General features: G+C 41.6%; 1 protein-coding gene across 3 annotated transcripts in view; it reads right to left on the reverse strand.

The window, feature by feature from the left end:
* STK32A (serine/threonine kinase 32A) overlaps nucleotides 1-27923 on the reverse strand; it is a 312631-nt gene that overhangs the window by 71629 nt on the left and 213079 nt on the right. For all 3 annotated transcript variants that reach the window (XM_082252874.1, XM_082252876.1, XM_082252875.1), the window contains exons 7-9: nucleotides 25666-25755; nucleotides 10762-10859; nucleotides 4309-4425 (exon numbers count right to left, since the gene is read on the reverse strand). In XM_082252874.1, coding sequence (XP_082109000.1) covers nucleotides 4309-4425; nucleotides 10762-10859; nucleotides 25666-25755 — 305 coding nt within the window. The remainder of the gene's footprint in view (nucleotides 1-4308; nucleotides 4426-10761; nucleotides 10860-25665; nucleotides 25756-27923) is intronic.

A 27923-nucleotide genomic window follows, 5' to 3' on the forward strand; every position in this document is an offset into this window, starting at 1 on the left:
TACATCTGCCTAAATCGCCGCGGGGTGGGGAGTGGGGCTTGTACCAAAGGCCCACGATAAAAATCGCCCTAGTCCTCCCCAGTGCCAGCATATTCACTAACAGGATACAGGATCTGGCCTATAAGGATAACAACATAATTCAAAACTGTAGATTAGAGTGACGCAACGGTGCGATAAAAGCAAACCAGAGGCGTAGGCCTCATGGGTAGACCGGGGTACCAACATGAGACAAAAAAAGCAAAGACATAAAGGTGTAATACTTCACGTGTCTTCGTAGTACCCTAGTAAGAGGAAAGTCAATTGTCTAGCGGCAGAGGCTTGTTAGCGATGAGGATGAGAGCGACCTCCGCTAACCGCTTCAGAATACTTCTGTCGTTTAGGAGACTCTTTAGTAGATCACTCGGAAGAATGGATCCCCATATGGTGAGCCCGTTCAACTACGCAGATGCCTGGTATACCCAGGGCCTCTGGAATTCTTTTGGAGCACAGGTCGGGAATGGCGGATGGGGGCATAGATTCCGGTATCCCTATAAATCGGAGGTTACTTCTGCGTGCTCTATTTTCAAGGTCCTCCACTTTTTGTAATAGAAATTGATTGGTTTTATCCTGTGTTTGTTCAAAGCTGTGGGAGCTGTATATTTCCTCTTCCACACTGACTACCCGATTCTCCACTTCTTGCAGCCAGTGGGAATGCTCTGTAAGCTGTTTTTTTATGTCCTGCATTCCTGCTGCAACCGCAGTCTGCACTGCTGCAGTTATAGTGGGGGAGAGGAGAGCCACTACTGCCTGTGCAATGCGGTCTGATTGAGGGTCCCCTAGAGAGGGCACCATGGAAGCCGGGGGAGCTGCAGTGTCCATTTGAGAGGCATCCGCCTCTCCAGCGGTGAGGGCTGAGACCGGGCCTTGATTTGCGGTGGACCCGGCGGAGCGCGCGGGCCGCCTTTCTCCAAATATTTATCCATAAGGCGGAATTTCAGGGACGCCAGGGGGGTCGCCCGGAGGTGCGTGAGATGGCTTTTGGCCCGGGGGAGGCAATTGGGGGGTTTTGTAAACAGTCTTTGTGTCCTACCGTGGGAGCCGAGGAGGGATGCGGCAACAGCATTCGGCGCCGGAACCGGAAGTCAGATAGAAGTTTTATACACAGCTCAAAAAATTAAAGGAACACTTTTTTTTATCAGAGTATGTCATCAAATCAATTAAACTCCGGGGATATTTATCTGGTCAGTTAAGTAGCAAAGGGTTTCAGCTGCTTTGGTGTTAATGAAATTAACAACAGGTGCACTAGATAGGTAACAATGAGACAACCTCCAAAACAGAAATGGTTTTATAGGTGGAGGCCACTGCCATTTTTTCCCCCTACTTATCTTTTCTGACTGTTTTTTACTAGTTTTGCATTTGGCTAGGGTCAGTGTCACTTCTGGTAGCATGAGGCGATATCTGGACCCTATAGAGGTTGCACAGGCAGTCCAACTCCTCCAGGATGGCACATCAATTAATGCCATTGCCAGAAGGTTTGCTGTGTTCAGCACAGTCTCAAGAGCATGGAGGAGATTCCAGGTGACAAGCGGGGACAGGGCCGTAGAAGGTCCTTAACCTATCAGCAGTACCAGTATCTGCTCCTTTGTGCAAGGAGGAGCAGTATGAGCACTGCCAGAGCCCTACAAAATTACCTCCAGCAGGCCACTGGTGTGAATGTCTCTGACCAAACAATCAGAAACTGTCTTCTTGAGGGTGGCCTGAGGGCCTGACATCCTCTAGTGGGCCTTGTGCTCACTGCCCAGCACCGTGAAGCTCGATTGGCATTTGCCATTGAACACCAGAGATGGAGGGTCTGCCACTGGTGCCCTGTGCTTTTCACAGATGAGAGCAGGTTCACCCTGAGCACATCTGACAGCATGGAATAGTGGACCCATTGTCAGACCCTATGCTGGCGCAGTGGGTCCTGGGTTCCTCCTGGTGCACGACAATGCCCGACCTAATGTGGTGAAAGTATGCAGCCAGTTCCCGGAGAATGAAGGATTTGATACCATTGAATGGCCCCCACGCTTGCCTGACCTAAATGTAAATTATCTGTCGGTCTACTCGCCACAGCCAGGTTTCACCTCAGTCTGTTCAGGAGCTCATTGATGCCCTGGTACAGATCTGAGAGGAAATACCCCAGGACACCATCTGTCGTCTCATTAGGAGCATGCCCCAACATTGTCAGGCATGCATACAAGCTCATGGGGGCCATACAAACTACTGAGTACCATTTTTAAATGTTGCAATGAAATTTTAGCAAAATGGACCAGCCTGCTGCATCATTTTTTCACTTTGATTTTCAGGGTGCCTTTGAATTCAGCCCTCTGTAGGTTGATAATTTTCATTTCCATCAAACAATGTGGCATCCTTTTGTTTCTAACACATTACCCAGTACATATCAGTATAGATATCCAGCATGACATTTTTCCCCATTGAAATCCGATGTGTTTTCAAAGTGTTCCTTCAATTTTTTTTGAGCAGTGTATACAGAATTATTCCAGCATTACAATACACATATCTCATATTTGTAAATAGCTCTTTTGCTGCAAAGTACAATATGTTTAATTAAAAAATGAAAATGGATAATCTCACCTGCTTAAAACTGCTGTTTTCCTGCAGTGTTTTTTTTTTTTTAGAGTTATTCCTGTTTTTTTTTTTTTTAGAATAACAGTATTTGTAGAATGTAAACGCATAAAGTCTCAGCCTTTGATGTTAACGATACAGAAAAAGACCGTAGGGATAAGGAAATGTTCCAGACTCCCCAGGTAATTGTCCTAAATAATCTGTTTTGTGATTATGTGAATTACACAGCTGGGGAAAAGCCACTGTAAAGCCACTAGGAAAATAGCTGAGGAAATAAGATGCTGGAAATATTAACTGAAATTTGCAGTAAACTTAACAATGGGAGGTCAGCATGACTGCTGCAGTGATGACAGATGGTGAATGCATGCAACGACAGCCACTAGATCTTCTAATGCATCCAAGAAAAATAACCAGTAAAAATAATAAATATATTTGCACTGTTATTTAGGAGGAGATGTATGGCAACATCTTATTGAGAAACAATATGACAATAAAATAACCTTTTTGATATGATAACCCTGTTAAAAGGTAGAATTCCAATTTCGTCACTTTTATTTAGGTAAAATTGATTGTTTAAAGTGGAGTTTCACCCCAAAATCAAAGTTTGGTCTATCTTCTTGCTCCAGGTCACCTGCAAAACAAATGGATAATCACAATTTTTTTTTTTTTTTTTTACTTACCTTGTTTAGAAGATAATATACTTACCTTCCTCTTCCTCCCCTCGGCGGCCACAGCGATTCATCACTTCCTGGTTTGCAATGATTCCTGGGAGCTGAACGTCATCGCTCCCAGGAATCAATGCGCCTGCACCAGCCCCGACGTCAGTTCCGGTGCAGGCGCCGTCATACCTTGCTAAACACCTTCTGGGCATGCCCAGAAGCTGTGCAGGGATGACGCTGCAGCCCCGGAAGTGACGGCGGGGCTGGCGCAGTGCATCGTGGGACTGAAGAGGACGGAAGAGGACGCAGAAGAGGATCGCGCTGGCTTCAAGCTGCCCACACCTGAGATGGCAGCGCTGGAGAAGACATTTTCAAGGTAAGTATTTCTTCTTGCAGATAAATGCAACCCGGGACAGTTCAGAGGCTATCCATTGTGGAATGCACTAGCCCTGACTGTCCCGGGGGTATTTTTATGTTTTTTTTTTTTTTTTAGGTGGAACTCTGCTTTAACCACTGCCATATTATAAATATGGCAAAACAGAACCACAGAAGACCCAATAAAAACATATTAAAAACACTGGAGTAAGTAAAAAAAAGATATATTTAACTGCATAATGAGTTTATGTAGATGCTTTGAAAGGTGGTGGCTGAAGATCCTTCTTAAATTTTTGAGTATCTGTTGGCATGAGGTATGACTGTTGCAAAAGTTTACTATGATTGGGTGCCATCATAAAATGAGCTTGCTGTTGACAATGATGGCCACTTAATTGAAGGTCATTGAAGACAAGTACACATTCTGTACAAAGTTGGGCTTGGTCGAATGCCAAGAGGGTTTTATGGCAGTGCATAGGGAGATGTTTTAGGAAAAGGGATTGAATTCTACAGAGAAAGATATAAGCAAAGTAACCTTTCTGGTCAACCCTTTGTTGGGTCTAGTTTCAGAAAACATCCTCAACTTTCCTCTTGGGAAGAAGTTCCCTGGTGGTCCTCCACCAAACAAGCAAATGTCACCATGATTGAATGATACAATGCAATTACAGCTTACCTTGTGCAGTATTGAAACTATTTCCTGAGACCAAGCAGGTGGATAGGTAACAGTTGCTGTATGAAACACATGGACAATGTCTGTCGCTGCACTGCTTGAATGTATGTGAAAAGGTCTCTGGAAAATAAGGATTACACAAAAACATTTTTTTTATTTCACAAAGAACAGAATAAAAGCCATAAATTACTGTGATATGATTAAATAGCACTATGTTTTCTTCAGATTAAATAAATAAATAACACTCTAATAATAATATGTGCTCAATTGTGTGATGAAAAAATACTCATAATAAATAGTGTTTATATAAAATAAATAACCATAATAAAAAACTCCATTATTAAATCACAATCTAGTGTTGGTAAAGTGAAGTGCTGAGATATTATATAAAAAGTCCATAAATAAATTAAGTATATAATAGTGTCCTTATGGTTATCCAAAGGTAAAGTGCTCCAGTGCTGATATACAATATAGTGCTCCAAAAGTGATAGGTGCCCCTCTCGGTTCCCCACTCACCAACTCGCCAATATTTGGAAGCCTTGATATTATTGCACATAAGCCCTTGGCTCCAGGATCTTTAGACAAGATTCTCCATACGCCTTTCAATATATATACATGGGTCCGCTTCCGCATCCACCATTAAAATAGAAAAGGCCGTACATAGTGAAGTATGTATATATAGTTTAATCACGCTGCATAGCCAAAAACATACTTACAGCATAAGAACAGTGTATGGGCATGTACAACACAAAACCTCGTGGTTACGCCGCTCGGCGTGCGTTCCACGGGCAGGAAGTAGCCGACCGGAAGTGACGTGCCGCTCCGTGCGTGGCAGGAAATACGTCAACGCGTTTCGCCTTAAGTTCCGGCGTTTTCAAAGACATCATTTCCTGTTTACAAATGCCTTTTATATGGTAGGCTAACCGATCGTCATATCCGGATGTTAATTATTCTGAAAACCATTATCGGGAACGAAACAATTAAATAGAAATATGTATCGTGATTGATATATTGGCACTACCATCCGATACCTTATGATTACCTATATCATATTTTCACAATATTGGATAAATAGCGGTATGCAAGATATGGGCTTCACTTCCTGTTTACATCATAATATTATACATTAAAACATATTTTATTGCACATATTAAACTTATTAAAATCATAGAAACATTAAACATATACATCACGACTTGTTTGAATTATTTAAATTATTATTAAAATATTATAAACTGCATAGTTATGTGGAAATTTATTATAGATAGATAGGGAAGAAATATTATTAGGTTGATATTAGTAATATTTAACATTAATTGTATATGATTAAAACTTTAAAACTTATTAATATTCTTTTGCTGATAATATGGGATATAGAATTAAATTTAAATCACTTAAAATTTATTTTTTTTTATTCAAATTCTAAAACAATTTAATTAATATTTTATTATGTGTGAATTAAATATTTTAAAAGGTATTAAAACCTGGTGTATATTAAGAGGGAGGATTATTATTTATTTAGCATGTAGGATAGGGGAGGGAGGGTAATGAGGGACCATGAATGTAAAGAGATTAGCAAGAACTTTTAAATTACCAGTTAGATAAAAAATAGTTTACATCAACATCCACGTTTAACCCTTTTGGTTTTAATGTCTCTAAACGATGGATCCATTGTGTCTCATTCTGTGAGACAGCTTTTTTGAGGTTGCCACCTCTCCAATGGGGCTCAATTTTATCAATACCACAAAAGGTTAAGAAAGCAGGGTTGCTCTGGTGTACTAACTTAAAATGATGAGAGAGGCTGTGATTTTTAAAACACTTTCTTATGTTTAAAACGTGTTCTCTGAGTCTTACTCTCAATTCCCTAGTGGTCCTCCCCACGTATTGCAACCCACAGGGACATGAAAGAAGGTAGGTTACGTGGGTGGATGCACAGGTGATGAATTTATTTATTTGGTAGGTTTTGCCATTGTGGAAAGATTTAAAATCACTACTTTTCCTTTTCCTATACCTAGATGTCCTACAGATCATACACCTACCACAGCTAAAAAAACCCACCTGATCCCAGAACGTACATGTTTTGGTAGGGGGGTTAATCACATTATGAGCTAACTGTAACCTCAGGGTCTTTGGTTTGGTGTAGATGAACTGGGGTTTGGGGGGTAAAAGAGCCTTTAAAACATTATCTTTTAACAGAAGGTGCCAGTGCTTTTTAAAAATTCTTTCAATTTGAGAGTGCTGTCTTGAAAAACTTGTTAGGAAGGCCAGACTAAAATCCTTTTCTTTTTTCTTATCCTTTTTACTGAATAGATCTTTACGTTCAATATTTCTGACCTTATTCTTGACTGTTAGAAGATCTCTTTTTTTATATCCTTTTTCTTGGAATTTTTTTATGATTATATCAGCTTGTGTATCATAATCACTTTCTCTGTTACAATTCCTCCTTATTCTCATTAACTGGCTGTTTGGAATTGTATTTAGCCATCTGGGATGGTGGCAACTGCCCACGGGAATATAGCCATTGGCATCGACTTCTTTAAAATAAGTTTTTGTAAAAAGCCTGTTAAAATTCTTAAAAATACACAAATCTAAGAAATTAATATCATTAATATTATACATGTGGGAAAAAGAGATGTCATACTGATTACTGTTCATATATGCTAAAAAACGATCCAACGAATCCTGTGTACCTCTCCATACAATAAAAATATCGTCTATGTATCTCTTGTATGTGATAAGTTCTTTTGGTCTGTTTTTAAAAATCTGTTCACTTTCCCATTTACGCATAAAAATGTTAGCTATGGAAGGGGCATATTTGGCTCCCATAGCCACTCCCTTTTTTTGTCTAAAAAACTTTTTCTCATGCCAAAAAAAGTTGTGGCTCATTGCGAGATCCAATCCTTGTAATAAAAATTCTTTTTGCTTTGTTTTGATTTCTGTTTGGTCTAAAGCCCATTTGGCCGCTCTTAGGGCATGTTTTTGCTTAATGTTAGTGTAGAGGGAATTGACATCTACTCCCACTAGAATGTCATTCTCCTCTACCTCTATATCTTTTATATAATTATACATTAACCCCCCTACCAAAACATGTACGTTCTGGGATCAGGTGTTTTTTTTTTAGCTGTGGTAGGTGTATGATCTGTAGGACATCTAGGTATAGGAAAAGGAAAAGTAGTGATTTTAAATCTTTCCACAATGGCAAAACCTACCAAATAAATAAATTCATCACCTGTGCATCCACCCACGTAACCTACCTTCTTTCATGTCCCTGTGGGTTGCAATACGTGGGGAGGACCACTAGGGAATTGAGAGTAAGACTCAAAGAACACGTTTTAAACATAAGAAAGGGTTTTAAAAATCACAGCCTCTCTCATCATTTTAAGTTAGTACACCAGAGCAACTCTGCTTTCTTAACCTTTTGTGGTATTGATAAAATTGAGCCCCATTGGAGAGGTGGCAACCTCAAAAAAGCTGTCTCACAGAATGAGACACAATGGATCCATCGTTTAGAGACATTAAAACCAAAAGAGTTAAACGTGGATGTTGATGTAAACTATTTTTTATCTAACTGGTAATTTAAAAGTTCTTGCTAATCTCTTTACATTCATGGTCCCTCATTACCCTCCCTCCCCTATCCTACATGCTAAATAAATAATAATCCTCCCTCTTAATATACGCCAGGTTTTAATACCTTTTAAAATATTTAATTCACACATAATAAAATATTAATTAAATTGTTTTAGAATTTGAATAAAAAAAAATAAATTTTAAGTGATTTAAATTTAATTCTATATCCCATATTATCAGCAAAAGAATATTAATAAGTTTTAAAGTTTTAATCATATACAATTAATGTTCAATATTACTAATATCAACCTAATAATATTTCTTCCCTATCTATCTATAATAAATTTCCACATAACTATGCAGTTTATAATATTTTAATAATAATTTAAATAATTCAAACAAGTCGTGATGTATATGTTTAATGTTTGTATGATTTTAATAAGTTTAATATGCGCAATAAAATATGTTTTAATGTATAATATTATGATGTAAACAGGAAGTGAAGCCCGGATCTTGCATACCGCTATTTATCCAATATTGTGAAAATATGATATAGGTAATCATAAGGTATCGGATGGTAGTGCCAATATATCAATCACGATACATATTTCTATTTAATTGTTTCGTTCCCGATAATGGTTTTCAGAATAATTAACATCCGGATATGACGATCGGTTAGCCTACCATATAAAAGGCATTTGTAAACAGGAAATGATGTCTTTGAAAACGCCGGAACTTAAGGCGAAACGCGTTGACGTATTTCCTGCCACGCACGGAGCGGCACGTCACTTCCGGTTGGCTACTTCCTGCCCGTGGAACGCACACCGAGCGGCGTAACCACAAGGTTTTGTGTTGTACATGCCCATACACTGTTCTTATGCTGTAAGTATGTTTTTGGCTATGCAGCGTGATTAAACTATATATACATACTTCACTATGTACGGCCTTTTCTATTTTAATGGTGGATGCGGAAGCGGACCCATGTATATATATTGAAAGGCGTATGGAGAATTTTGTCTAAAGATCCTGGTGCCAAGGGCTTATGTGCAATAATATCAAGGCTTCCAAATATTGGCGAGTTGGTGAGTGGGGAACCGAGAGGGGCACCTATCACTTTTGGAGCACTATATTGTATATCAGCACTGGAGCACTTTACCTTTGGATCACCATAAGGACACTATTATATACTTAATTTATTTATGGACTTTTTATATAATATCTCAGCACTTCACTTTACCACCACTAGATTGTGATTTAATAATGGAGTTTTTTATTATGGTTATTTATTTTATATAAACACTATTTATTATGAGGATTTTTTCATCACACAATTGAGCACATATTATTATTAGAGTGTTATTTATTTATTTAATCTGAAGAAAACATAGTGCTATTTAATCGTATCACCTGAGTGCTAGCGCTGCTTAAATTTGTGTTTAATATCCTTTCTAAGATTTTCTTAGTGTGCAGCAGCTGCACTCTATATACACATTTGTTTACATATATTTTTTATATATATATATTTCTTATATATATATATTTTTTTTTACACATCCTATTTGAAGTTTTATATATATTTGAGTTATTCACTTGAGTATCCATAAGCGCGGGTTATAAATTAGTTTTTTACATAAATTACGGTATTTGGCTATGACTGACTATACTTCTAAGCTTTTAGTGAAAGCAGGGGTAGATTTCATTCTGGGCACATACAAGAAAATGACTGCTACAATGCTACAGGAATTGTTTGGAAATTTGATTAATTTAAATAGAATGAAATGTAAATTAGCCATACGAATGTCAGGAACTAAACAAATGCATACATTTTATGAGCTTCTATCTTCTTCTTATTAACTGTGGCCAAGGGAAGGTTGTGTGTGCAGACAGAGGCCCTGGTTTGGTTGTTTGTGCAAAGGCAGCAAATGACTGCTTCTTTCCTGGCCATCTTTCGGACCCATTGGAAAGTAGACGATGGAAGCTCCTGAAATATTTTTTATAATTTAATCTGGTTTTGGCTGATAACACACAGATAGGATGACACTGCGCAGTGGGAGAGAGGCAGTATTGGGATCCCCAGCCAACATGCAATAAACAATGGATGTGCATATCATTTAAATCAATCTTAAAACAATAACTAAGTTGCTACCAAAAGAAAAACTACCAACAATACTATAACAGATGATTTAGTTAAATGAATTTTAGTAATGGGCAGAACTTGGAAGATACTTCTGCCAGGTTTTTACTGCTACTGTATGAATTGCTGTCTAAATGCCTCTACCCTGGTGTTTTGACAACAATTCACACCTTCAGCCAGAACTAACACCTATGAAGCCTACTCGACACCAAGGTTGAGGTTATGTTATTAAAACAGGGTAGTTCCAAAATATTTACACCTCCCACACTGTTCTTAGACAATAGCATTTACCCTTTTATTGTGATGGATCAAGGAGTCAGGAATAACTGTGTGCATATAAAGACTGAGGTATTTTCCTTACACTCAGAACAGAAGAAGTGTCTTAGAAGAAGCTACAAAACATCTTCAACATTTCAGAACAATTTCCGTTAAATGTGATCAACTACTACTAGATATTTCTGTTGGAGTGATTTCCATTAATTCCTTAGTGGCCCCCCAGCCAGAAAGTGAGATGAAAACTCTCCAGTAGAGACAGAGATAACAGTAACAAGGAAAATTTTTGGTACAGTGAGAAAAAGTCAGAAGCACTGCTATGTCCCCCTGACTTTCCATATGGTCTCCAGTACCATGACCGCCATGAATTTGTCCTTGCAGTTCCATGCCTTCAAATTATGTTTTTAAGTTTAGACTGATTACAAATAGTAAATGTTAATAACAAAAGCACAAAAGATCACACAAAAGTCTTATGAACTCACCCTGCCTCTTAGAAGCTCATATGCAGTAACTCCTAAAGACCACCAGTCAACGCCAAAATTATAACAAATTTGTTCTCTTGGGTAAAACATTTCTGGAGCTGTACACAAAACACAAGTAGCAATTAATAAAATATGTACATAAAACTATATTTGAGATTATGCAAACATATATTGTAAGTAAGGGAGAGTACATTTTCTTGAAATGTATGAACATGTTTCAAACCAAATGTAATGTTGGGTATAATCAAGCTGTACCTTTCTATGCTTTGTAACCTAAAGCCCCGTACACACGTACTGATCGTCGGCCGAATGATCGGCCGTCTTTTGTCTAGGGCTGTCGTGTCTGTTGAAAACTGCAAAAGACTGCACACGAATATTGTCGGCCAACAACAGCCGACTGCAGAAGTGATGTCATGTGATGGTTAACTTTCCGTGTCTTTTTTATTTTCTGAGCATGCCCAGTCTTGCTAATCTGCTGTCTGTCGGCCGAAATCTGTACTGACTGGCGAACAATCGGCCGTTCTGGTGTTGGCCAACAAAAATTTTAATGCCTGCACGACAGATTCTGTTCGGCCGAAAATGCGCTGTCGGCTGTCGGAAGCATCATACTAACAAGCCTACAATCGGCCGATCGGTCGTCGGCCGAATATTTACGGCCGACAATTGGTACGTGTGTACGGGGCTTTACACTTAAAAGTGAGTTTACAAATGTGTTTGCTCTAGTCAGCACTTGTTAGTAAAGTACAATTCCATATGTTTTGTTATGTTTTATATTTGTTTGTGCCACACTAGACCAAAAAAATGATTTCTATTACAGAACCATGTGGCTGTTGGGTGTGCTGTAATAGACTGTATTAGCATTAAATACATACAACAAACAGGGATGTGTTACGGCAGCACTACAGACGACTTCCAATCTGCTGCAAGATTGAAAGAAAGTTGGACTTAGTGCTTTTCTACCATTCAGTAGAAACCTTATATTTTATCAATGAATACAAGGTTTCCTCTGATTGGATGATATCTTGACTTTTACCTCAACCAATAAGTGGAAGCCTTGTATTCATAAATAAAAATGCAAGGCTTCTAGTGAATAGTGGAAAAGCATTAAGCCTGGCTCTCTTTATATTCAGCAACAGATGGTAAGTTTCCCTTACTGCTTCCGCAACTTAGAAAAACGTACTGTATTCAGCTAATGCTACAACAATCCATTACAACACATCCACAGGTCACATTGTTTTGTAAATAATATAGTTCATTTGGGCTCAGTCCACTAAAAATATCTTTAATGACAATAATTTGATTGCAAACCTTCAGGTTATTTCTATTAAAATAATAAATATGTTATACTTACCTCCTCTGTGCAATGGTATTGCAAATGTGAAAAACAGATGCTTGGTGCTAAAAATACCAAGAGGCATCAACGGAACAAGTTAAATGAGCTTTGACATGGAAAGGAGGACCCCTAACCTTCAAAGCATAAGCCCCAGGTAGCTAGGTAGATAGCTTACCTAATCCACCTAGAGATGGTGTAATGAAATGTAGGGCAGCCATTTCAGGAGTCCACATACAGGACACACAGAGAAGGACTCTCACTGCGCATACTACATCCAAACAATGTAGAGAGCTCTCTTTGAGGTGCTTTGGAGCAGGACAAAGAGAAGGCAGGATGATGTCCTGATTAAGGTGTAAAAAGGAAACCACCTTAGAGAGAAATGAGGCCCAGGGTTTTAAAAGTAACTTGTCATTATGAAGAACAAGGAAGGGTTGTTTACACGATAAAGCTACCAGTTCTGAGACTCATCTTGCTGACACAAGAAAAATGACCTTATGAATAGGGAATAGCCAAGGTAATATCCTCAGGGGGCTCACAGGGAGGCTTATGTAAAACTGACAGGACCAAATATAGATCCCAAGGTGAGTCAGGTGTAAAAACAGGAGGAGCGACTTTAGCCACCCCCCTTAACAAAGGCCTTTACTAGGGAATGAGTGGCCAGGAGTATCTGAGGAGAGTGGGCAAAGTCGACACTAGAACCTTCAGGGTGTTCTAGGCCAAATGTTGCTCCAACCCAGAGTAGAAGAAAAGGTTTGGTCCCACAGAGTATCGTCGAGGGTAGGACTTCCGTGCAGTAAGCCTTCCAATGGCGATGTTGGATCTTTCAAGAGGTTGATTTCCTAGCATTAAGCAGTGTCAGAATAACAGAGTCAGAGAGACCCTACTCTCTCAGGACTTCCATTTCAACTGCCAAGCCATCAAAGCCAGCAACCGTGAAGCAGCATGGTAGATCAGTCTTTGAGAAAGCAGGCCTGGTTGGTCTGCAATCGCCTACAGAGTGTCTCTCAACAAATGTCTAAGTACCAAGTCCTTCTGAGCCAATTTGGTGCCACTAAGATTATTGGAATGCCCACCATCTCCATCCTGATCCCAGAACACTTTGGGGTGAAGAGACCATTAACCTAGGATCCAGGCACTGAAAACTGATAATGTCTGCGTGCCCACTGTCCACTCTGGGATTACGGACTAGAGCATGTCTTTTGGCCCAAGCTAGAATTTGGTCTGCGTCTCGATGTGAACTGCAGCTTCTGTTGCCACCTGGTGACTGATGTAGAGACCTTGCTGGCCATCCCTGCAACTGGTTGGCCCAACACAGCTAGAATAGGAGAATGGCCCTTTAGATCAAGACTTTTGATGGGAAGTCTTGACTCCTTTGAAGACCATGTGCCTTAGGAACCTTCCCAGTCTGACAGGCTGGCATTCGCCATGGGAACAATCCAGGTACAAGGGAGAAAGGACTTTCCCTATTCCAGCACAGAGATGGTAAGTCACCAGGTCAGAGATTTCCTGGCCTTGGGACATAGGCTTTCCAATAGACTGAGGTAAACCTGTCCCACACAGTCAGCACATTGAGCGACAGAGGCCTGGAGTGAAACTGGGCAAAAACCCATGTCTCAAATGAGACCACAATGAGGCCCAGTACCTTGATGCAAAATCAGACCATAGGATACTTTTTGAACTGCAGGGTCCAGACATGAGATTGGAGGGTCAACACTTGTGCCCAGGGCACACTTGCCTTGGGCCACATCAAAGACCAGACCCAGGTACTCTAAGCGATGGGTTGGATCCAACACAAACTTCTGTAGATTGAGAATCCACCTAAAGATCTGAAATGTCTGCATCATCTGAGATGGGGAGGCTATATAGGCTTTAGTGTCGGTTCACACTGATGCGGCTGCGGCGATCGCATGTAATGTCGGAGCACACTGCTCCTTCATTACATGCGATCGGCTGTGTGGTGCGAGTTTAGCCATACACTTTGTATGGCTAAATTCGCACCGCACCCGCACAGGACCCTTTTTTGCAGCCGCATCAGGATTGCATCGCACAGCGGTTCACACTTGTGCGATCCGATCCTGTGCGAACTGCAAGATCACACTGTGATATGCGATCAAACTGGGGGTGTCGTTAAGATTACATTGACACCCCCAGCGTACCGCATATGGCAGTGTGAACTGCCAGGGGTGCGTTTGCAATGCGGGAACAGGCCGCCTTCCCGCATCGCATAAGTGTGAACCGACCGGCACTTACTAACAACTTTATTTGCCAGTGTCCTCACCTAGGGGTGAAAGTATATAACCCATGACCAAGATTTAAAGGAGCCTGTGCCCTGCACTGTAGGATTAAGAAAAGCATTTGAGATAGAAGGAATGTAAACAGTAAGAATATACATGACTGAGAAACAATATACATAAGCTCTGGATATGCTATAATAGGAGAGAAGAGAGGAGGGGGCTATTTAACCTCAACTAACCTTACTAGTTAAAACACGTTTTTTTTTCTTTTCTTCTGGGACTTGCTGTTTCCTAAATATCCTGTTATATAATCTAGTTGGTTGCTTTACTTTACTTAATTGTTACCATTGCACCAAATACTGTACTCCTTAACTGCAAAACAGCAGTGGCTACTGGAAATGAAGAAGAGTCAGCTACTGCAGGATTCTTACCATGTTTCTATTACCATGTTTATACAGTATGCCAAGATTTGCACTTGTATTTGGCACCAAAATGTTGCAGCATGCTTATTCTGAAATATAATCTATGACTTTATTTTTGCTATGCTTGGTTGCTTAGGCATCTGGCTAAAAAATAAAAAAGAAGAAATCATTTGGTTTACTCAAAAAAAAAATTGCCTTCTATAGCACAGGATATCCTCATGTTGGTCATTTTTTGTTTAGACTTCTGGCAGATTCTTCTGTCCATGAAGTATTTACTCCAGTTAGAACATTAGGACACTAATCAGTGGCTGCAACGACTTGGCTGCAGACATTAATTGAGGAACATTTTCTAACATGTTGCTTCTACAGAAGAAAATCAAAAGATAAACTTCTGTTGAGTGGGGACTGCCACACACTGATTGAAATTCGGCCAGTCTCTGCCTAATTGGCCCAATTTCAATCAGTATATGGCCAGTTTTAGACATTAGACAAAATCCTATATCTAAAAAAGATTACTTATATAAAGGGGTTTTACATGTTCCAAGCCCTAAAGTGGTTGTAAAGCTGAGACATGAAATATGGACAAAGCATATCCCTCAATTAAGAGCACTAAGTGTAATTTCTGTCTGCTGCACTATCAGCATGAGTCACTTCTGACAAGTTTTCCTGACACTAAGAGAAAAAAGGTGAAAGAGGAGGGATCTCCAGTTGATTGACAGCCTCAGTTCTGTCAGTCCTCTCTTCCTTCCATTCAGCTTTCAGAGCTCTCCTCACTGAGCTATGCAGTGTGTAATTTCAGCTCTCCACCCTCTGTTTTCTGATAGCTCAGACAATCTTTATAAATTCTGGACTTTGAACAGATGTAGAGAAGAGAAGGCTGCAGGTCAAACAGGTGCAACTTATGTAGGTGGATTTGTTTCATCTCTGTGTATCACCTGAGGCCTGTCACTTCACTGGGTATTTGTAAGGGTTTACAACCTCTTTAAAGTAGAATTCCAGGCTAAAAATGCTCCCTACCCCCTCCTAATACGTATGCTGACTAACGTGTAAAAAAAGCTGTATGTACAGTACTTACCGGTTTTCATCCCAATTCTGTCTAGTCACATGAAGCAGCTCTCCTGTGTCAGCAAGCAGTGGCTGCAGGGGAGAGGAGGGAGCACAGACAACGGATGGGCAATGGGAGCATATGGTTGACGTCACCACTTCCAGGCAACCCCAGTCTTTGTCTAGCGCTCTCCCATCTCCCCTGTAGCCACTATTGACTGACACAGTCAGTGATCGGACCAGAACAGACTGAAAATAGTTAAGTATGTACTAATAGAAATCTGAAATGTTGGTTTACTTGGACTGTCCAGAGAAACTCCTAAGGCATGCGCCATAAATATTAGATTATCAACGTAAAGTTGAATTCCAGCTATAGAATATATTAAATGTAAAGATTCATTCCCATCTCCACATAAAAAAAAAAAAAATCATAAAAGGGGTACCAAGGGTACAAGGATGAGGGAAGTCAATCAATATACAAAGTAATGCCGCTTGTGGTATGTCACAAGAACCCAAAGTTCACTCAAGCTGAGCACAGGAAATAATTGAAACAGTACACACACAAAATGAGCAAACAGGCATTAGTAGTACAATGCAACAATCTTTCTATGAGTTATGAATCCTTAGTTTAGTACACAGATGGCAACTTAATTTTAGATGAAATATTCCTAGCTGGCCAGTGCACAGAATTATGTAAAGAAGTAAAACTTAAAAAAGACAAGAAGGAAAATGGCACATAGATACTAAATACTTGCTACAAAATAAAACTGATTAAGGGTCCATGCACACTGGGCTTAAAAAAACACCAGTTCTTTTGGCAGAAAAAACGCTCATAGTATTTAGGAACGTTTAATGTTTTTTTTTTTTTCTTTCAGAAAACTTTCAAAAACACAAACCAGAACATTTTTTTCCCCTCTAAACGCTGAGCTTAAAATATGCCTCTAATCGTCTTAATGTGCATGGACACATAGAATAACATAAAGCTGCTTCTACAGGCAAAACACTAAACTCCTGTAGAAGAATTATTTAAGCCCAGTGTGCATGGGCCCAAAAGAAAAGTTTGAACCATATAAATACAGACAGGAGCACCAGACCAACATTGGATAAAAATGTCCTAGATCATTTTCTTTGTTGATAAAAAAAGGTTATACAACAATTAGGTGGCCGATATGCATTTCCCCCGATATATCGGTATCGGCCTGGAACTGGCCGATATTGCTGATATTTTTGTGACGTCATTCTGCCTTCTTAGGCCGCCTCCCTCGCCTTGGACAGCCTCATCTGGAGTCAGGACTAGTCTCGCGGGAGTGTATCACAGCCATACACCCACCCACAGCAGCCTGGTGCCAGCCAGCCACCCACATTCACAGGCCCTGTACCAGCCAGCCACAGGCACTGTACAAGCGAGCCAGCCAGCCACCCACAGGCCCTGTACCAGCCAGCCACCCACAGCCCCTGTGCCAGCCACCCACACACCACAGGGTGCCAGCCAGCCACCCACCACAGGATGCCAGCCAACTAGCTACCCACCACAGGGTGCCAGACAGCCAACCACCCACAGACAGGGTGCCAGACAGCCATCCACAGACAGGGTGCCAGACAGCCACCCACCCACAGGCCCTGTATCAGCCAGCCACAGGCACTGTACCAGCCAGCCACCCACAGGCCCTGTACCAGCCAGACACCCACAGCCCCTGTGCCAGCCACCCACCTACCACAGGGTGCCAGCCAGCCAGCCACCCACCACAGAGTGTCAGCCATCCAGCTACCCACCACAGGGTGTCAGCCAGCCAGCCACCCACCACAGGGTGCCAGCCAGCCAGGCATCCACCACAGGGTGCCAGCCAGCCAGGCATCCACCACAGGGTGCAAGCCAGCCACCCACCCACCACAGGGTGCCAGCCATCCACCACAGGGTGCCAGACAGCCAGCCACCCACCAAAGGGTGCCAGCCACCCACCAGAAGGTGTCAGCAAGACAGCCATAAAGCATTAAACAAAAATTAACATGTTCACTACCAGATTTGTGTTAAATTGTCTTTATTTTTCAAAACTTTAAATGTACAAAATATAGGCTCATATCGGCCGATACCGATATGTTGTGACCAAAATATCGGTATTGGTATTGGCCCTGAAAAAACCATATCGGTCTATCTAACAAAAATAGCCAATGTGTTTTAACATCACACATGATAATTCTTGGAAAACAGTGACTTCCAAGGCTCTATATTAGAGCCAGTATTTAACTTTCCTTATGGGCAAACAAACTGTCAGCAGTTGTTGAGCAGCAATGGTGGCCTGCTATCCAGTCTAACTGCTTTTAGTTGTGTTCCTTTCTCTATTTCTTTGGTTAGAGTTACTTGAGTGCCCATTGAGAGAAGCTTTGCTGTTTGGTAGCTGCCCCGCCAGAGCTATTGAGCTTGTTTGATGTTTTCCTTCATCTGACTACACTTGCAAGTCTAAAAGTTCCCAGCACCTCTTTGCGTATGCTGTTCTTAAAAGGAATGTTTTGGGAGTATTGCTTCACCCTACCTTAAAAAATCCAATAAACAATATGTTTTCAACCCCCCCTCCCTCCCCTGGACAAATTACACTGTTTATTTTCAGACTACTTAATTTATATAGGTATGGATGTGGAGCACATTTTAATCCTTGGCAAATCTTGAAGTAGCTGTAGGCTGCTTTTATGAACCAGCCGGTTCTGATGGTTGGGTCAGAGATAGGATTTCTGACACCATTGTATCATCCCATCATATATCATATCATATCATATCATATCATATCATATCATATCATATCATATGTATCATCCAGTGAGTCCAAACAGAACATGGCTGCCAAGAACAGGGTCCTTAAAACTGTTTAGTCAGTCCCTTGGTTGTTCTATAAGGCCAGGAATTACGACTTTGCATCCACATTTAGCTCATAGATCATACTACCATCAGCTTCTAACTTCAGCTTGTTCAATTAGGCTTTAACACCAAAACCTAGAGGCTGATTGGTTACTATGCACAGGAAAATGCCAAACAACTGCAAACAGTTTGGAGCCCCAGTGTGTAAAGACATTTTCCTACCTGCTGAGTTTTAGTCTGTGAGGACTCTTGATGATTTTGTAAGGTAATAGTTTTCCACCCTTATCTGCACACAAGCAGAGATCTGTTAGGATCTAGGCTTTAGTTCTTTAAATGTCAAGCCCCAAGCTGTCTGTTAAAATTCAAAGTTTGGGCATACCACTGAACCCTGAATTATGAACCAATTTGTTATATTATGTTTAAAGTGGTTGTTTTAAGGTAAAAAAAAAATCCTGTTCAGCTCCCTCCCTCAGCCCCCCTAAATACTTACCTGAGCCCCGTTTTGGATTCAGCACTGTGCCTGAGAGCAGTTCCTCCCACCTGTCTCTCTCTCCTAACTGGACATGGAGGCAGCAGCGGGAGCCATTGGCTCCTCCTACTGTCAATCACAGATTATGAGGATAGAGCAGGGGGGTGCCGAGTCGCACATCTGCCCCCATAGCAAGCACTTGCGATTGGAGCGGACACAGAGGAAGAGGAGCCGAAGGCCCCGGTAGATAAGGAGAATTGGTGCTGCTCTAAGGAAAACCATTACAGGTAAGTATATGTTTGTTATTTAGAGAAAAATTATGTTTACGATCACTTTAGTGTTACACTCCGCACCACATACCCAAGTGCATACTGTATATTAGGGCTGCTGAATATAATCGCCGAATCGATGCATCGTGATGCGACCCTTCACGATTCTGCATCGATTCGGGGTGGTTGAATAATCGATTACCTACTGACGTCACTTCCGGGGGCGGGGTATACATGAAGAAGCGCCGCGTCGCATCATGAACCGCTGCACTGCACATGAAGTTCCGGCTGGGCGTCGGTCAGACCGCCCACTGCCTGCCTAGCCTATGCTCGGCGGCTCTGCCCTCCTCGTCAGCGGAGTGATTCTGCGGTGAACTCGGAGAAGGCGGGAGGACCGAGGAGAGCGGGGGATCATGTGTGGCCGAAGATTTGAAGGAGGCGGGAGGATCGAGGAGAGCGGGGGCTGCGGAGGACTCGGAGGAGGCGGGAGGACCGAGGAGAGCGGGTGATCGTGTGTGGCCGAAGATTTGAAGGAGGCGGGAGGACCGAGGAGAGCGGGGGCTGCGGAGGACTCGGAGGAGGCGGGAGGACCGAGGAGAGCGGGGGATCGTGTGTGGCCGAAGATTTGAAGGAGGCGGGAGGACCGAGGAGAGCGGGGGCTGCGGAGGACTCGGAGGAGGCGGGAGGACCGAGGAGAAGACGCCTGCCACTGCAGGTAAGTGTACTGGTCAATCTGGCATTGAAAGGGTGCACACTGGGGTCAATCTGGGGCATGCTGTGGTCACTCTGGGGGCACACTGGTCACTCTGGCATTGAAAGGGTGCACACTGTGGTCAATCTGGGGGCACGCTGTGGTCACTCTGGGGGCACACTGTGGTCAATCTGGGGGCACGCTGTGATCAATCTGGGGGCACACTGGTCACCCTGGCATTGAAAGGGTGCACACTGTGGTCAATCTGGGGGCACGCTGTGGTCAGACTCTGTAGTCCCCCTAGTTGTTGTATAACAGGCCCTGGTAAGGAGGAATGCTGGGCTCTGTAGTGCCCCTAGTTGTAGTACAGTAGGCCCTGGTAAGGAGGAATGCTGGGCTCTGTAGTCCCCCTAGTTGTAGTACAGTAGGCCCTGGTAAGGAGGAATGTTGGGCTCTGTAGTCCCCCTAGTTGTAGTATAACAGGCCCTGGTAAGGAGGAATGTTGGGCTCTGTAGCTCTGTACAGAGCCAAGCATTCCTCCTTACCAGAGCCTGTTGTACTACAACTAGGGGGACTACAGAGCCCAGCATTCCTCCTTACCAGAGCCTGCTATACTACAACTAGGGGGACTACAGAGCCCAGCATTCCTCCTTACCAGGGCCTACGGTACTACAACTAGCATCAGGTAACTCTTCAAACCTGATGTGGCCTGCTCTAAAGGGGGATCTATGAGGGGACCTGCTCTACTAAAGGGCCATCTATGGGGGAACCTGCTCTACTAAAGGGGGATCTATGGGGGAACCTGCTCTACTAAAGGGGGATCTCTGGGGATGCTGGCCTGCTCTAAAGGGGGATCTATGGCGACCCTGCACTAAAAGGGATCTATTCCATAGATCCCCCTTTAGAGCAGGGTCCCCATAGACCCCCCTTTATAGCTCAGTTCCCCTGGATCCCCTTTAGGACAGGCCCAGGCTCCATATAGATCTCCTTTAGAGAAGGGTCCCCATAGATCCCCCTTTAGAGAAGGGTCCCCATAGATCCGCCTTTAGAGCAGGGTCACCATAGATCCCCCTTTAGAAAAGGGTCCCCATAGTAATCGTGATGCATCGTGATGCATCGCGGAATCGAATCGTATCGAATCGCGACCCTAATAATCGTAATCGCATCGAACCGTGAGATAAGTGAAGATGCGCAGCCCTACTGTATATCCTAATTACTGAATCATGTGACATCATCACAGAGTTCTAATCAGAGCCAACATCAGCAGTATCCTTAAGAAAGGACCTATTGTACCCTATAGGTAATCCTGCACATGTAGGTTGCTCTGTAAAACCACACATTTTAAGAGCTTTCTGCCTGCAGTCATTTGATGGATGGTTCTTCAGAGTCTAGAGTAGGGATCAGCAGATGCTTCAGTTTGAACCAAGGTTCGCACTGAACATAGGCTTTCAAAGTCTGACATCTCTGGCACATTGACTCACAAGGCCAGGAGAATGTATTTTCATTTCAGCGAAGGGTCCGCTATAGATTTCCTGAGGGACCTCACACATTTTTGTTTTGTTAATTTTTTTTTGCATGGGGTACCCCCTCAAAATCCATACCAGACTCAAAGGGTATGGTATGCATTTTATAAAGTGTAACGTTTTGTAAAGTGACATTTACAAAGAAAATAAAATGATGCAGCTTAAATGGCTTACAATGACATTTAAAAAGCTGCACACAGACCTCTCCAAAGGTCCCCCAAATATCTGTGTGCCGTTATTGTTTGGGGTTTTTTTAAAAGCCAGAAGAGAAATGCCATTTTCCTTTGTAAATGTAAAAAAAAAAAAAAACAATGCTAAACATGTGTGGCTATTAGAAACCCACATGAAGGTGTCAAGTCATATTATAGAGCATATACTGTACGTAACTGGGAGTATAATTATGCAGTTTAGGCGTGGGGAAATGACACCGCAATTTCAGTTCATAGAGAAGCAATTTACTACAAGAAAAATCTTGCTACTGCTGCTTTGACCAGACACAAAAAGTTAGCAGGTGATATCTGTCATGGGGTCCTCCGCCACTCTCTCTTAATGAGTTAGCTAATGACACATTTGTTTTAACTATGGTATAACAGATTTTTGTAAAAACTGAATAATGGCGCCACTTCTTGATGACGCTGTCTCGTGAAATGCATTGGGGTTGGTCTGGCTATTTCCGGTTCGTCACTTCCGCCCCCTGTTGGAACGCACCTTGGAACGCACGCTGAAACTAAGCTGCATTCAGGCTGATACTAAAACCAAGCAGCGTTCCTGGCTATCCTGCTGTCTGAAAGTGCCGATTGTGGCACTTTTAAATGTGAGTGTACCATTTATTTGTTTATATTGCTTTCAATAAATTTTAAAAACTTTATTGCGCAATCCTATGTTTTTATCTTTCTTGGGAAACGACTTAATCATCCTGACTGGGGGACAAGCGTATATCAGACCATTCTAAGCCCAGGGAGACTACCCATCTAAATTACCCCATCCATTTAAGGAGGCGATTTGCAAATTGTGGAGCGAGTTGGGTCCTGGAGGTCCTTTAATTTCTGGTGAGTCACCCTCACATTCATGGGTGAAGGAAAAATTTAAGCACTGGCACTTTTTAAGCAAGAAGATTTGTTCAGCACTTTTCTGTTACTTTTGTGGTGGAATACTTTCACTGGAAGAATTTTTGCACTTTATGGACTAATGGATTTTATGCTAAATTTATATGTTATGCAATTTGTGCACTGTATGAATTTTTTCACTTTATGAATTATTTAATATTTTTATTTAATGTTTACATATTTATTATTTATTTATCTATTTATTCAGCACTAGCACTTTTTTTCGGCGCCTCAAATTGCTCTTTTTTCATATGGTATAACAGAGTTGTTATTTTAAAAGGTCAGTCCACTTGAAATTGATAGTTTTATTTTAGCACATGCTGGAGAGTTTAACCACGTGACAATTTCTTATATCCCTCAGTGGCCCTACTGATGATTTTTTTTACACTTAAATTAGAAGTTCAGCCTAAAACTAACTAACTTTAAATCTACTGGCAGACACATTATAAGACTAATCTATCTAACTCTGTAAAGCACAAATCACTATACATACCTTTTCTGCAGGCGATCCAGTCCAATCTCCAGCGGCGCATTCTGTGTGAAATAGACAGTCAAATAGACAAATGCCAGGCAAGTGACGTCACCCATAGATTTACTATTCTGTTGTTGGCTGCTTCTTCTGCACATGCCTACACAGAGAAGCTGCCACTGACAGCTCAGCGTGGGACCAAACTGAATTGGCTGCAGAAAAGGTATGCAAAGCGATTTTTGCTTTACAGGGTTAGATTAGTCTTAGAATGTGGCTGCCAGTAGATTTAGAGTTAGTTTTAGGCTGAACATCTACTTTAAGTTCCTGACTCACACTAGATATAGTGTTTTAGGGGCATTATATGTCTGCAGCAACCTCTATTGTCTGTTACTAGTAGTGGCAGTGAAGGAAAATGTACTCTGAGTTATGCTTAAAGCCTGTGAGTCTTAATTGGATCAGGGTTTACTAAAGTTCAGGGCTGGATGACTCATCTTAGCAGCTCTTTTGTGCCTCTCCCTGTTTCTGGGACATTGGAGAATAATCTAGAGCTAGTGGGACTGAGGCTAGGAGCGCCTGCTATAAATATTTATGATACCTCAGCCAATCCCCAGGTGTGGGCTGGCAGGGGACTGAGAAACTCCCATAAATAGACATTGACCATGCCTGCAGGGGAGTCGGGTGGAAGATGGGGCTGGAGTGCTGAGGACAGGCTGTCAGTGGCCCCTGAGGGACCCCTGCCAAGGAGGGGTTTTACCTTGGGCTAGAGGCTCAGGATAGCTGGCCTGGAAGGATCCCACAACAGGAGACAGTTGGAGGAGAACCTTTGGGAAAGGCAGCGGGAGGGAGCAAGCATGGACAGTGAGTAGAGATCAGCACTGTGTAGGGACAAAACAAGGGGAGAGATTGTCAGCTGTAGCAGTGTTCTTTGAAGACAGCATTGTGCTTAAGTCCTTTTTCTTGCCCTGGGTGAATCTCCATGAAAGTGTGGACAGGGGAAGTGTGCCCATCAGGAAGGACTGGGGAAGCAGTAGAACTGGGCTCAGGGTCTACAGAAAGGCAGAAGGAGATGCTCTTTCACTCAATATTGTGCTACTTTATCCACAAAGGGACAGGATGTTCCCACCCTGTAATGGGCAGTTGCTGAATTAACACTAAAGACTTTTAGTTCCCCTGGAGTGACCAGCAGGAGCTGTATATGTGAACCAAGTTTGTGCAGGAGGAAGGAAGAAGAGGATTTTACAGTGTACATTTTGAGGATGTTGTCCCCTCTGTTAAGAGTTCTGGACATTTTTGAAAGTTGGGCATCCCATAATTCTCGACCCCATCCAAATGATCAACCCCCTATAAACAACAAAAGAAAACAATCCAAGGACTGTTTTCTGTGTTCAAATGCATGAAGGAAATGCTGTGTGCCTGGCTGTGTAGCAGTGGAGATACCTGACTTCAGCAGCTCCTTAGAAGGGTGTGCTAGATGTGCTTTATTATTTATTCATGCTATATTATGGAAAATGAAACAGGAGATGCTGGAACACCCAAACTCCCAAGGAGATTGGAGTATATGAAGCCGGGGGCTGACTCAGTCCACCTGGCTCTACCCATAACTTATATATTAGTTCCAGTGGACATATTCTTTCAAAGATTGAAGTTTATATATTTATAGGGTTACTCAATTTAGTACTTTGCCAAAAAAGTGGTATTCAAATACAATTTACGGAATTAGAGTCTACTAGTACTGCAGACTCTTACACACAAAAAGAAAATAAATTGTCGGTATGTCCTCTGACTACCTCTTAGGCAAAATCGGTGCAGGAGAAACTGATGCCTGTATGCCCTAGGCCTTTTCTTTTTAAGAAGATCTCACTTTTCCTGTGTTCCCCCTTGAAGGACCACCACATGCTGAAGGGCACATACGTTGGTGTTCAGTTAGCAGGGGGCTCACATACATTGCTATGCTTTTGTTGTTGGAAGGGCATATGATGATCATCTGTAGCAATCAAATATTACCCAATAACGAAATTAACTGCTGTATATAATGCTGCAATTATTGCTCCCTGATTCTTTAAAAAAATCTGGATAATGTAATCTTCAAGTAAAATATATAATTTCCCTTTGTCTCCCAAATAGCTTCTTTGCACAGACAAGCATTAGCATATTATCTACCGGTATATTGTTCATGGCACAGCACGTTTGCAGACATCCGCCTCATTCTATCAGATCTTGCCAAGCACAAACGCCACACAAATCTTTGAAGGCACAATACTGGCTTCTGTTCAGCTGATTTGTAATGCGGTTTTGGCTCTGTACTGAAGATGTTGCCATAAGTGAAAGTACTAGAGCAGCTTAATAGCATTCTGGGAATGTCTGAATAATGAAATGGCTTTCGGTATCAATAATGACTCTGATACAGCTATACACCGTTAAAATATTAATCTCTTTTTAGAACTAATTACAATGAGTTATAATATTTCAAAACAAAATATGGAGAACACATACCCATATAAGGCTTTGTCCCAGCAACTGTTGTGATCTTAGTACCTTGATTGACCAGGGTAGCAATATTAAAGTCTGTGATATGAGCATGCCCTACACAAAAAAAAAAGAATGACATTTAAATCATGCATACAAATAAGCAAGAATCGCAAAGGTAATTTAAAACACAATTGAAAAGTTTTATAACAACTACAGGAAAGATAAGTATTTTTTTTGTCCACAGCAACTAATCAGATTTTATCTTTTGTCTTCAAACCCACAGACAAAAAATATGAATTTAATGTTTAATGGCTTCTAGGTGCAATACACGTTACCCTCCAACATTTATCATCACACATTTTAAAGCCATGTTATAACCTAACAATTTTAACTTAAATATGTTTTCCTTAGGGAACACACACTGTAGTACTTATGACAGTGGAAGGAAAGTGTTAAAGGGCGCTGAAGAAAACACACACACATGGCCAGTGCAAGGTTTAAATGCCTGTCATCAAGCTGTCATTAGACAATGCAGATCAGAGATAAAATGCACCGAGCCAATTAGAATGGCTCTGTGCCTGTTATTGCTGTGATAGAAAAACACAACAAGTAAACATGTAACCACAGCTTTTGTTTTACAATCACTCAGCCTCCCCTTCCACTCACCATAAACAAAAAGAAGGAAGGAGGGTTGAAGAAAGGTGACAAAAACAAGAGAAGGGCGCATGACCTAGTGCAATACTATTAAAACGTTTATTGAAGAATAAAAGGTAACATACATCATACTCACAAACAAATGTAGTAATGGCCATTACGGTTGCCATCTGGTCTTCCTGCAGCATTGGATTAGTCCATGTCCTGAAGGCTACCCATCTATGCAGTATTTTGACAAGCGCTTTTTACTACATTTGTTTGTGAGTATGATGTATGTTACCATTTATTCTTCAATAAATGTTTTTTATAGTATTATAGTATTGCACAAGGTCGGAGAGCCCTTCTCTTGTTTTTGTCACTTCTAGTACTTGTGGATATCCATGGTCCTGAGAGGGCAGCAAGACCCCAGGTGCCGTCAATAAAATCTAGGATACACTATGTATTGTGGGTTGATGAAAGGTATTATAAGAGGAGAAGAAGGTAGCTGCAAATTCAATGTGGTGGCTTTTAATACATTTGATATTGTGTTGTCGTTTATTAACTCTTTCCTTCCTTTTCCCTGAGTGTAAGCTGTACATTTCATCACAATCCTGTCTCTACAGTGCCTGTGTATTAATGCCTTCCCCTTCCTTACCCTTCACATTACCCCCTCATCCTCATTCTCCCATTGCAAGTGACTGGTACATGAACCTCTTCACCCCCTCCTCTTTACTCTGTATGTGGCTTGCACACTATAGATGCACTGTATCTAGTGCAAATTTACCAAGCACCAACATGTTTTTCATTTTCAAAAAAAATTGAAAAAAATTTGATCACTTTGGGTTGTCTGCTATTCAAGATTTTTTGATTTGTCACTAGAGGCTACAAAATTAAAGTAATATTAAAGGCAATTTAAAAAAAAAAAAAACATGTTTTCCTTAACTCCTCTGTGCAGCAGTTTTGAACAGAGCCGCCCTGATCCTCCTCTTCTCGGGTGCCCGCCGTTGCTTCTGACCCCTCCCTCCTGCCGAGTGCCACCAGAGCAAGCCGCTGCTCTGTGTGTCCAACCACACACAGAGCTGCAGCTCAGCCCCGCCTCCTCTCTCTTCTCATTGGCTCACTGGCTGTGAATGACAGCAGCGGAAGCCTTTGGCTCAGCCAATGAGGAGTGATAGTTCCTGGAGAGCCGAGGCTCTCATGCATATTACTGAATTGGGATGGGGCTAAAGTAAGTATTGGGGGGTCTGGGGGGATGCTGCATGAAGGTAAAAAAACCTTGAGCCTTTGGATCAACTTTAATCAGAACAACGACTCACCTAAATGCTTCACAAAAGTTTAGATAAAATATCAGTTATACATGCAGTGCATTGTTTTTGTTAATTAGTCACTCCACAAAAAGGCTTACAGTACATTGCAAAGACGCAGTAAAACTCAACAACTGTGCAACACTGTGCAATACAAGAAGCTGAGTCTGAATATGTACTAACATAATATAGCTACTCTTTGTACATATACAATTACAAACTAGACACAACACAATGTTTTATAACATGAACACAAATGATAAGTTTACATACATCAAGCTGATCTTTTTTTGCATGACTTTATAGACTTTACTTTTTGTAGCACCCTGTATTACTAGTAGGCAA

Source organism: Pelophylax lessonae (genome assembly GCF_965119305.1).
Source record: "Pelophylax lessonae genome assembly, chromosome: 4".
Classification (NCBI taxonomy): Eukaryota; Metazoa; Chordata; class Amphibia; order Anura; family Ranidae; genus Pelophylax; species Pelophylax lessonae.